General features: G+C 41.2%; 1 protein-coding gene across 1 annotated transcript in view; it reads right to left on the bottom strand.

Moving 5' to 3' along the window:
- The window catches only part of AFF2 (ALF transcription elongation factor 2), a 384,416-nt gene that overhangs the window by 348,147 nt on the left and 24,020 nt on the right, over positions 1–12,249 (bottom strand). The window contains exon 3 of the mRNA XM_052662634.1: positions 3,209–4,072. Coding sequence (XP_052518594.1) covers positions 3,209–4,072 — 864 coding nt within the window. The remainder of the gene's footprint in view (positions 1–3,208; positions 4,073–12,249) is intronic.

The raw sequence follows: 12,249 nt of genomic DNA, 5'->3' as shown, positions 1-12,249 counted from the left end.
TGGACTTTTTCCTGGAAACAATGAGAAGACATGGAAGACTCCAAGGGAGGGAGTGACATGGTCAGATCTTCCCATCAGATCAGCCTAAATGGAGGATGGTTTGAAAGAGAAGTGAGACTAGAGGGGGCGACACCAGACAGGAGGTGGCCTAGGCCAGAGATACTCACAGGAGCTTGGAAGGCAGTGAGGGTGAAGAGGTGACAGACTGGACAGATACTTGACAAGATGTGATGAGGGATGAGAAAACCTTCCTCAGAGATCAGTGCAAGGAAATAGAAGAAAACAATAGAATGGGAAAGACTAGAGATCTCTTCAAGAAAATTAGAGATACCAAGGGAACATTTCACGCAAAGATGGGCTCAATAAAGGACAGAAACGGTATGGACCTAACAGAAGATATTAAGAAGAGGTGGCAAGTATACACAGAAGAACCGAATAGAAAAGATCTTCATGACCCAGATAATCATGATGGTGTGATCACTCAACTAAGCCAGACATCCTGGAATGTGAAGTCAAGTGGGCCTTAGAAAGCATCACTATGATCAAAGCTAGTGGAGGTGATGGAATTCCAGTTGAGCTGTTTCAAATCCTAAAAGATGATGCTGTGAAAGTGCTGCACTCAATATGCCAGCAAATTTGGAAAACTCAGCAGTGGCCATAGGACTGGAAAAGGTCAGTTTGCATTCCAATCCCAAAGAAAGGCAATGCCAAAGAATGCTCAAACTACTGCACAATTGCACTCATCTCACACGCTAGTAAAGTCATGCTCAAAATTCTCCAAGCCAGGCTTCAGCAAGACGTGAACCATGAACTTCCAGATGTTCAAGCTGGTTTTACAAAAGGCAGAGGAACCAGAGATCAAATTGCCAACATCCGCTGGATCATCGAAAAAGCAAGAAAGTTCCAGAAAAGCATCTACTTCTGCTTTATTGACTGTGCCAAAGCCTTTGACTGTGTGGATCACAATAAACTGTGGAAAATTCTGAAAGAGATGGGAATACCAGACCACCTGACCTGCCTCTTGAGAAATCTGTATGCAGGTCAGGAAGCAACAGGTAGAACTGGACATGGAACAACAGACTGGTTCCAAATAGGAAAAGGAGTACGTCAAGGCTGTATATTGTCACCCTGCTTATTTAACTTATATGCAGAGTATATCATGAGAAACGCTGGGCTGGATGAAGCACAAGCTAGAATCAAGATTGCTGGGAGAAATATCAATAACCTCAGATATGCAGATGACACCACCCTTATGGCATAAAGTGAAGAAAAACTAAAGAGTCTCTTGATAAAAGTGAAAGAGGACAGTGAAAAAGTTGGCTTAAAGCTCAACATTCCAAAAACTAAGATCATGGCATCTGGTCCCATCACTTCATGGGAAATAGATGGGGAAACAGTGTCAGACTTTATTATTTTGGGCTCCAAAATCACTACAGATAGTGACTGCAGCCATGAAATTAGAAGACGCTTACTCCTTGGAAGGAAAGTTATGACCAACCTAGACAGCACATTATAAAGCAGAGACATTACTTTGCCAACAAAGGTCTATCTAGTCAAGGCTATGGTGTTTCCAGTAGTCATGTATGGATGTGAGAGCTGGACTATAAAGAAAGCTGAGCACCAAAGAATTGATGCTTTTCAACTGTGGTGCTGGAGAAGACTCTTAAGATTCCCTTGGACTGCAAAGAAATCCAACCAGTCAATCCTAAAGGAGATCAGTCCTGGGTGTTCATTGGAAAGACTGATGCTGAAGCTGAAACTCCAACACTTTGGCCACCTGATGCGAAGAACTGACTCATTGGAAAAGACCCTGATGCTGGGAAAGACTGAAGACAAGAGGAGAAGGGGACGATAGAGGATGAGATGGTTGGATGGCATCACCGACTCAATGAACATGAGTTTGAGTAAACTCCAGGAGTTGGTAATGGACAGGGAGGCCTGGCATGCTGCAGTTCATGGGGTCGCAGAGTCAGACATGACTGAGTGACTGAACTGAACTAACTGAACTGATGAGGGATGATGATACAAACAGCAGAACTGTCTGAGAAATGAAACAATACTCTAAACATTCATCCAGAAAATACAGCCAACAGTCCCAGTCCTCCCTCCCCTTGGGTGCCCATCATCCCATGCAATCAGCACATCTGCTGAGCATAAATAAAGGAAGAAGAGCTGGAGGGCACATAGGGTCAGACTTCTCTAATTCAGACACCACTAACTTGGACTCTGCGACAAATCAGACACACTGTGACTCTTAGAGAGTGAGAATTTCAACCTACTTTCTTCCTCTCTGTCTTTTCAAGCCTTTCGTCACCAGTAAAATCAGAGGTTTCTTCCAATCAAGCGCTTGAGGTGCAGTAGACAGCTGCTTGCATGGTGGCCTCTGAGGGGCACCCAATCTCTGGCCCCTACCCAGGGGCCATACGGCCTGGGATCCAATCATTAGTGATTCATTCCTCTGGGAAAGGATTTTGTCCCCCTGGACTTCTCTTTTATAAGGCAATGCTTCCTGAGATGGGTAAAATGGTTAGTCATTCTAAACCCAGTGGGATTTTGGTTGAGGATCATGCTTTTGGCTTTGACAGAATGGATCAAGGTAATACAAGAGGTTAGGTAGGCACTTGGAGAAGGTGATGCAGGAGGTAAGACTGAGGGATACGGAAGTTAATATTAAGGTCTCGCCAAGGAACAGCCCTACAAGTGCTCAAGAAACTATGGTTCTTAAAGAATGCCTTCCACTTCTGTTTTCAGCAAATCACACTTGTACATCCTTGTACCTTAAGGAACTTCTGCATTTTATGTTTCTGATGTGCTATCTGTTAGTGAAGGCCTAGGGTGACCCACTATTGTTTCACATATCTCATGCTGCTTAAGACCAATGAAAATCTCCAAAGTGATTCATGTATATGTAATATTACTACAAATGCTGTCTCTGAAACTATTTTATAACTCCAACTTTTCATTCACTCAGACAGATCTTGTCTTTTATCATTCCAAATTATGGAGATTTAGCTGTATTTGCAGAGTGTAAATAGGTCAAGTCACAAGCAACAGAAAATCAAGACTCTGACCTTGAAGAGTCTCACCTATAACTCCAAAAGGTAAATAAGAGCTGCTTGGGAAGCCCTGATTATAGAGGTTAGAGCAATGAACTAAAAAAAATAAATAACAAGAAATGAAACAAAGCAAAACTTTAAAAATTACTTACTTCACTTGTTTGAAGAATCGTGAACTTTGGCTGTTTAGTCTTTGAACTGGGTGCACTGGGCTTGCCATCCAAGAGTGATCCAAATGACAGATTCCCAAAGCTGTTGTCAAATTCAATCGAAGGTTTCAGTGTGGGAGAGATGTCCGGGGCCTGGTCCTGACCATCCATGGGTCGGACATAGGCGGTTGGTTTTTGCTGCCCCATGCTTGTTTTGCAGTAAAGCCCTGGTGGGAAGTTTTGAACCGAAAGGCCACTGCTGGGAGCTAATAGAGATGAGGCAACTAGGGGAGATCCAGGCGCTTGCACTGTAAATTCCGGTGCTTCTGGTGAGTTGGACTGATAGATTTCTTTGAAAGTATCCCCTCCACTGGACTTGAGAGTATTGTCTTCCTTTGCCAGTGGGTTTGATTCTTCAACCGCTCCAACTTGAGGCTGTTCGGCTGGGTAGACAAAGAAGTCTTCCAATCTGGCTTGGGGCTGGTCTGGGGTCGGCGGCTGCATCTTGTTGGGCTGACTAGTGACTTGGCTGGCTGCTACAATGCTAGTGTTCTGACTATCTCGTGACCAGTCAGGTTTTGACTTCCGGTTGCTGTGTATTAGAGTTGAATTCAGTATCACGACAGAAGGTGGAGGCATTGGCGCTGAGGAGTGCGTGTTATCTTGCTGGTGCACTGGGACCATTCGGTGCTTTTGTTCTGGAAAAAAGCTGGGTTCATTTTTGTTGGTGGGAGTCTGGGGCATGGAATTCTTTGGGATTCCCACTAGATGATTCTGATTAGAATGGTTAGTTAGCAAATCCTTCATTTCATCATAGTTTCCCAACGTGTTCTGGACTCGGTTCGCAAGTGCATCACCTTTGTTTGTCTAAAATAACAAAAAGATGGGGGTGGGAGGAGAGAGAATGAATAGGTTTGTGTTTCCTACTGTTAATGTTTCAAACAGATGTCCTAAGTAGACTAGCATATAGCGTTCTTTAAAATTCTCATGCTGCCATATAATTTCATACTTTTCAAGAAAAAAAATCAATAACACTATTGAAAGAGCCTATTGGAATGAACTGTGTGATGAATGTCTATATACTCCCTGGCTTGTTCTTAAATATGCTCATGGGGTGGGGGAGAGTTTTAAATTATGTTGCTTAGGAATTTTATTAGCAAAATAACTTATTTTAGGTCCAGTGAGTTGAACTGCTACATGCTACACTTTAACAACTTCCACTTACTGATCATTGGAATTATAATAGAATGTTCAATTTATATTTGTTCTTGACATATAACGTAGCCCTTTGTGCTACATTATAGCATGAAAACTCTTAGCCCATTGGATAAGGAAGTCAATTAAACTGTGCTATCATGACTATGTTCAGTTTAGAAAAGGCATGGGCTTAAACAATAACAAATTGAGCTAACTTATGACTAAAGCGAATCCAATTCCTTTTAATCAAAGAGTGTGTAAATTACTGGTGTCTGCCTACATATTCTGGGGACAACTATGTTTACATATTGGTGATTCATACTCGTTTACTTTGAAATGGTGCAATTGTTCATCAACAGTGACTCAAGCTTGCCTGTGTCTTTTCAAGGGTTTAGAAAAATTTATTCAAGAATTTAAGCTGTTGTTTAAATTAAAACAAAGTTAAATTTTAAAGTGAGGCTGGCAACTACATCATTCTATGGACAACAACACCTACCAAAATGGTTGTGATTGTTTTTAAATAATTAAGATTTCCATGAGCTTTTGTAACATAGTAAAGAATAGCTCTCATAGCTAACAAGTGGAGCTCCATATACTTGGAAATGACTGTCAAAAGTCTGGCTCTTCATCTTTGAACATGACTTTTTATTATTCTCTTTACCTGCCAAAGGTGTTATCAAAACCAGCTGCTGAAGTCAGAAAGGCAAAGGGCTTCTTTGTGCCCAGGCTGCACTACCATTGCAATGAAGGAAAGCTGTTTGCATCCGTGGAGCCATCTGGCAGCAGAGCCAGTGCATGGGGAAAACGCCCACCCTGGTAGCCTCCTTGTCCCAAGGGTCAGATGCAAGTTCTCCATGCACAGGAGGGGGTGACCTCCTCCCCATTAGTACAACCACCATTGGAGATTGATGTTTAACATATAAGGTTGCTTACACACCCTTAACAGCTGATGTGGAGCCCAGGAGTGTGCCTATTCACACCAGACATCTCAGGCTAAACCTCAGATGTACGGCTGAGTGCTGTTATCTGTTAAGTGAAGATGGGAGAGTGTGTGAATAAATAGAGGGTGAAGAGCTGGAAATGAATGAAATCACACAGGGAAAGAAAATGAGGAATGAGAAGATGAGGCTCAGGAGGGAGCCCTGTGGAACATCAACCTTTAAGAGACTAGGAGAAGACCATTCCCTTCTCCAGGGATCGAGCCTGGGTCTCCTGCATTGCAGGCAAATTCTTTACTGTCTGAGCCACCATCACCAGGCTAAGGAGAAGAGGAGGAGCCAGCAAAGGATAATGAGAAAGAGCAACCAGAGAGGGAATCAAGCTGAGAACCTTGGCCTCATTGTTAGCATAATTGCCACAGATTGTATATAGCATTCAACACAGATCACGTGGTAAATCATATAGGACACTTTCAAAGAAATGAGGGCATGTACAGAAATATGATTTCCAAGACTAAGGAAAAGTATGCAAAATGTATACTGAGGGCTCTGTGGGGGATGGGAAATCTTAGAAATCAAATAAATACCTGTCAGTTTCAGTTTACTTATCCTCAAGAACATCTTATATTGCATCACATGCAACCTGGTGCTGAAGAAGTGATTAAACAATTACAGTCCCAAATAATCTTACCTGAATAATCGCTCCATTTTCAGAAGTGCATTTGAAAGGCATAATTTAATAAATAAAGGGAGAAATTACTTTTATTCCCTGAAAGTCCCTAGGTTTGTCAATTTTAAAGGCAGAAATTATTTTGCAGCTAAGGCAGGAGTAAACACATTGTATACAGTGTTCTCCTTCAATGGAGTTGCACAAGGAATCAGCTAGGCAGTAGCCAAATCCAGACTCTCTATTCAATCCCTAAATTCAGAACAAAGAGACTTCATCATTGTGAAGGCCCAGTAGAATTTGATGCAAGTTTTTAAACTTGCAGGGTTGTTCTGGTCCCTGAAATAGTTAACCTCTTATGTAAGATGACTGCCTAATAAACACTAATACCTGCTGTCTTCAAAGATCTGACCCAACAAAGGGAAACAAGACCATTTTATTCTTCATTTTAAATGCTTCCATTTTTACTGTCTCCTTTAATGAATTAAGATAAGCTTCCTACATTAGACAAAGAGAATTCTATAACCTTTACCTTTTGGTTTTAGCTACCAGGAAGCTCAGTTATTGACCTCTCATTGAAAGTTCATTGAACTTTCCTTGAAAGACAGTTGTACTAGAATAAAAACTTTGCCCCCTGATGTCACAGAGAATGCCACAGTATCTCAAAGTTCTGAGAAGACATTCATTCTCTCTAGGCCAACATCATCAGGACTCAAGAATCTCAAGGCCCACTGGTTTGCCAGTAAGCTAGTGACATCCCTGTTCCTATTTTAGCAGTAAATAAAAGGGACATGTTCATCTTATCTTCAGTGGAGAGATCCTAGTTACGTTTTAACATCTCTTCAGTTTATCGTTATACTGACCTGGGTTTCTGATGCATGCTTAGAAATTTTTTTCCATCTCCAGGTTTTAAAATATGCTTGAAATTAGGAGAATTTCTAAGCTGGCCAATGTCTAAAACTGTTATCTACATGACTAAAATTAGAAGAAAACTGAAAGTTCTCTGAATAAAATAGAAAATCCACCTCCTACTGTTCAAGGTCTACTACACTTGTGATTTCTCTTCCAGCACAAAACTATGAGCTTTTCGTCAAGACTAGAGACCACTTTTATTCATCATATCCTCAACACTTAGCACCATGTCTGGTGCATATGAGGTCCTCAGCAAAATGCTGCTAAATTGAACAGAATCAAATAATAATCCATACCCTGTTTATATCAAAATAAAGGATTTGCAATGGCTTGGAGTCAAAGGTACATAAGTAGAAAAGCAAAGTTAAGCTAATTTGGTTACTGTGATTGAATATCAGATCGAGCTGCTTGGTAGCTAAAGGCCAACAGGAAATTCTCATAGCATGTAGAATTCTCTTTGTCTGATGGCAGGAAGCACACCCTAATTCATTAAATGAGACCCATGTTTGCTGGATACCAACAAGTGAAAAGGGATTCCTCTCACTGATTTGGTTTGGTTTGGTTAAAAGAACCTTTGGAAAATAAAATAGGTCTTTTTTTCAGTACCAGTTTTACAAGAGATGCAAAGATGTTCCTCACATTTCCTTATGATGACTAAAAAGCAAGAGCATTGCACTGCTGAAGTCTAACTCAGTGCATGTCTGCACATGGAGTTAGAAGTCAGGCTCACAGCTCCAAGTGTGGGGCTTTCCTGTACACTAATGGCATAAGGGATGAAGCTGGGATAACCTGGGGGAGTGGAAGGAGGTCAACTCCCTTCGACCAGCTTCCCCACACAGCAATTGTCAGAGGGACTTGTGACTGGAACTGCACAGCAGATAGTTCAAGGTTGAGTTCACTGGCGACAGTTTTGAGTTGCTGATTGACGGAAGATCTGTAACAGACGTGCTGTGGCTACAAGTAGCAATTACCAGGGTCATTCTTCAGACACACACTGGTAAATTTCAAACACTCAAGAGCCAGGGTTAGGCATGAAGGACACATAGACACACAGCCTCAAGAAGTCCACCATTCAACAACCTCAAAATAATTAACAGTACAGACCAGGTGGTCACCACAGGAGGTGGGTAACTGTCAACCAGTTTTTAAATTTCTCAAGATGTCAAGATGAGATCCATTCGATAGAAAATCCATTTATTTATACTTGCGTGATGGATGCTCATTATACACCATAGCAACTTCTGGCTCACACTAAATCTTCTTCATCCTCCAGAGTCTTAGCAACCCTTTTAAGGAGCAAGGGATTCTTAGCAGTCCTGATTGCACATTATAAACATGGCAAAAATGGAAATTTAGCCATTTCAATCAATTATAGGCTTCTTTCAATTTGGCCAATTCTTTACTTCCTGTTCTAGATAATTGATTGATACCTTAAAGGTAACCTCCGCAGCCATTATTTTCTAAGTAATCACAATTTCTCAATCATCAAGGAAATGCATTTCCAAGTATTTTCAGGCATAAATTACATGGCTGGTTTGTGGCTTATGACTAACAGCACTCCTTCATTTAAGCTTTTTGCCTCTCATTACTTTGAGAAATGCAGAGTTGCCTCAGTTTGCTTCTAATGTTATCTACAAATCAGTAGTATAATTTCATCGCAAGACTAATGTGTTAGGAGATTATGGTACCAGGGTATTTCTTTTTAATAAAAGTAGCAAAATAATTTAAGTTTGGGGGTTTATTTTTTCCTTTTATTTCATTATGGCTAATGTATGTGATTTGTAATTCCTTTTTTTTGAACTCTAATATTTTGACAATTAATCTTTTTAAGCTGTGAGTTGCTATTTCTTTCTCTAATTATAATAACCATGATACCTTGAATTTGTACAGCACATTACATATCTCAAAGCAAAGCTTCCCCTGGCTGTTTGGCTTGATTCTCACAGCCACCATGTGAGTCGGCAGAGCCGTTCTGGTCTAATCAGCCTTCTATGTGCCCTGACCCAAATGACCATGGATAAGCAATTTAACGTCTCTGCATCTCACTTTCTTCATTCTTGTTGATCTGTGAAGAGCTATAAAATGTCAGTTGCTGTTGCTATTAACAGGTATCATTTTTTCTATCAGCTATTATTATTCACTTCAGAGACAAGGAAACTTTAGGTCAGAGAAATAAAGTTTCTTCCCCAAAGTCACACAAGGTAAGCTTATAGGGTCTTCTGACTTCCTGTCAGAGGGTAAACAGCTTCCTGTTACAGGTAAAGAAGCACACTTATGGGGATATGAAGCTGTAGAGAAGCCACCTCACTTTCTGAGCTTTGAATTCCTCATGGGAAACATGAGGAAAATGTGTAGCCAGTTGCTGTAGGGACTAAAGAAACATCTGTAGAAAGTTCTAGCACAGAGGAGGCACTTGGTACATGCCAGTTCCTCATCCTTCCCCATCGTTCCACACTAATCTACACATGTCAAATGGCATTTCTCAAGCACTTCTGAACACATCCTTTTCTACAGCACAGTACAAACTCAGATTTGAAAGTTACTAATATAAATGAAAAAAGCAGCCACAAAGGGATGTTACCCACCATCACCCTGATTGAGAGGTGGTAAGCATTCTTTCCACTCTGGGAGTAATAGAAGTGAAGCCAAGAAAGGACAGCAGGTCCTAGGGACAGGTGCTCATTGGATAGTTTATGAACTACCAATGCCATCAGATAAGCAATCTGGTCATGCTTTAAGATTTAGGGTAGCAAGAAGTTTCCTGAAAGTCCTGATGAACCACCAGGAATTTTGATTTTTAATTTTGCAAGCATTCCTGCCACAACCCTCAACAAGAGTTGTGTAGGAAAATCCTCATTTCTACAGTGGACGTGGGCCAGCTCTAGAACTCCCACTGCCCCCAGCATGTCCAGATATTCCAAGGGTGTCCACACCAGTTGGGTCTAGGGAGCTCTTGGAGGTGTACCTCGCTTCTAGTATCATGATATGGGGGAAAGGAGAAGCAGAAGCATACTGCCCAGTAATCTCCCAGGGAACCCTGACCATGTACACAGCATAAGATGCCAGTCAGTCATCAAAGCAACAGTGAAAGAAAGAGAATGACTAGGTCATCAACTGTTAGCATTATTCCTTTCCTTCATAGTCTCTACTTCAAAGCAAAGGCTCTTCCCCATCAAGAAGCCTAAAGGCACCAGGCTACTAATCACACATCAGGCCTGGCCTGGCCCTACACTAATGCTTCCATCTGTGTCTCTACCTGACAGACCCTTTTTGTATCAAGACAGATTACTTTTGAAAACTTCTGACAATGTTGATAACAGGTTCTTTAACTGCCTACTCAAAATTACACTATTTACATCTAAAAATAAGTATGCATCTACATTACAGGCTTGTTAATAAGAGATGGCATTTCCCTACAAGGACATTAACTCAACAAGACTTTAAATTATAAAGGGGGAAATAATTCAACTGCTCTATACCTCAAAATAGTGTCAAGTATGGAGTAGATACTGAATTTTAAGAATGAGCCCTTGACTAAAGCTCATTTTTCTAACCCATCCAAAGATAAGAGGTGAAACTCAGCTGGCCATTCCTCTTTCTCAAGGAGGGATGAGGTTGGGAATTCCCTGGTGTCCAGTGGTTAAGACTCTGAACTTCCACTGCAGGAAGCGTGAGTTTGATCCCTGGTCACAGAATTAAGTTCTTGCATGCCACATGGTGTGGCAAAAACAAACAAACAAACAAAAACACCAAAGAAGAGAGGAGGTATCTGTCATCCTTTGACCTCGCTTCCATTTTCTGAGAAAAATGGAGGCCGCAACTTCTTGTCTTCCACACTCCTTCTTTATTCTCATCCTAATATTCCATTCCCTTTCCTACCCAAGGTTCATGACTCATCACATGTTCTCAATTTTGTATTTACTCATCTGCTCTAGGACCTTGCTCTGCTCATCAGTACCTCTCCCTCCTGTGTCTTCACCCTTTAGTTTCCCTTCCCTCCAATCCACCACTCCCCACACTTCCAACATCATTTTTACAAGTCTTCATCTGTCTTTGCCATTTCCTGACTTTAAAATTGGCGATGACTTCTCTTTGTGTACAGACTCATGTCCAAACACCTAGGTATTCAAAGTCTTTAGGCATCTATTCTCCTGCCTATCTCTTCAGCAGTTACAATGCAGTCATGCCTTCACTCATTTGTGATGATCTCTGCACTGGACAAGGAATTCCTTGAAGCAGGAACTAGATCTTATTTCTCTTTGGACACTAGTCTAAGACATGGCTGACACACAATGGGCCTTCAATAAATGCTTGTCAAACTAACCATATCTCACCATGTACACATTCAACAGCAGTACAGAAATTAAACCAACTGAAATAGGAAAAATGGATTATTAAAGATTACACTACTATTGACAAATTGAAAACTAGTAGTCTGTTTGTCAGACTTACCAAATTTGGAAGCACCTGAGCATCTCAATCAAGAGCTTCTTGCTTAGTCTGAACAAGGCAGCAAAGACTCTGGTCTTACCAGTCACCGATCCAGACAGCTCACTGTCTACATCAGTCAGTATCCCCTAAGTGGTGCTCTTCTAACATTATGGCTGTTTTACCTCTTACACCATTTTTGTTTCACTGAAGAAAATTACACTGCTCCTAAATTTCAATAAAAACCAATCAGCTGCTAACAATTCAAAAGGATTCTTCTCCCAATCTCCACTCCAAATAGAAAGTTCAGAGGCAGTCATTGTGAAATAGCCACTTGAAGATGTAGAAGTATGATCTTTATTGGAGCTACACACTAGCCAGAAGTCCATTAGAAAATCAACCAAGCTACACTACCCCCTGTGGTTGAGGCAATCGCCTAACCCATGATTATTAATCACCAGCAAAAAATGATTGGCTTTTTCCCTTTGTCCTAGAACAGTGATTTTCAAAGAGCTCTCAAACCACTGAACAGCTGCTAACAACCTGAAGTGGAAACAGGAAGCAGTGGTTTTGCGATGGATGGCACCAACTGGGAGGAGACACAGACATCTCCAGTGACTTTCTGATGAAGTCTTCAGGGGCTGCTTCCCTGATGATAATCAAAGTGAGATCAAGCATCAGGGGGCATTCCTTGCTAGAGGAGGTGCTGGGCAGGAAAGAATCCCTTGGAGACAGGCAGTCTCATAAGTCCCTTTCAAATCTTACTGTGTTCCCCCAAGAAACTGGAATTTGTCTCTGAAGACTTCCTCAGAAACTTGTCATGGCCCCAAATACAGCACAGGTATATATTTCATTTGTAAAATAGATTCTTTTGGAAATGATTTGGGTGTTTTAAAAATAGA

Source organism: Budorcas taxicolor, chromosome X, assembly GCF_023091745.1.
Source record: "Budorcas taxicolor isolate Tak-1 chromosome X, Takin1.1, whole genome shotgun sequence".
Classification (NCBI taxonomy): domain Eukaryota; kingdom Metazoa; phylum Chordata; class Mammalia; order Artiodactyla; family Bovidae; genus Budorcas; species Budorcas taxicolor.
This window is presented reverse-complemented; position numbering and strand designations above follow the sequence as displayed.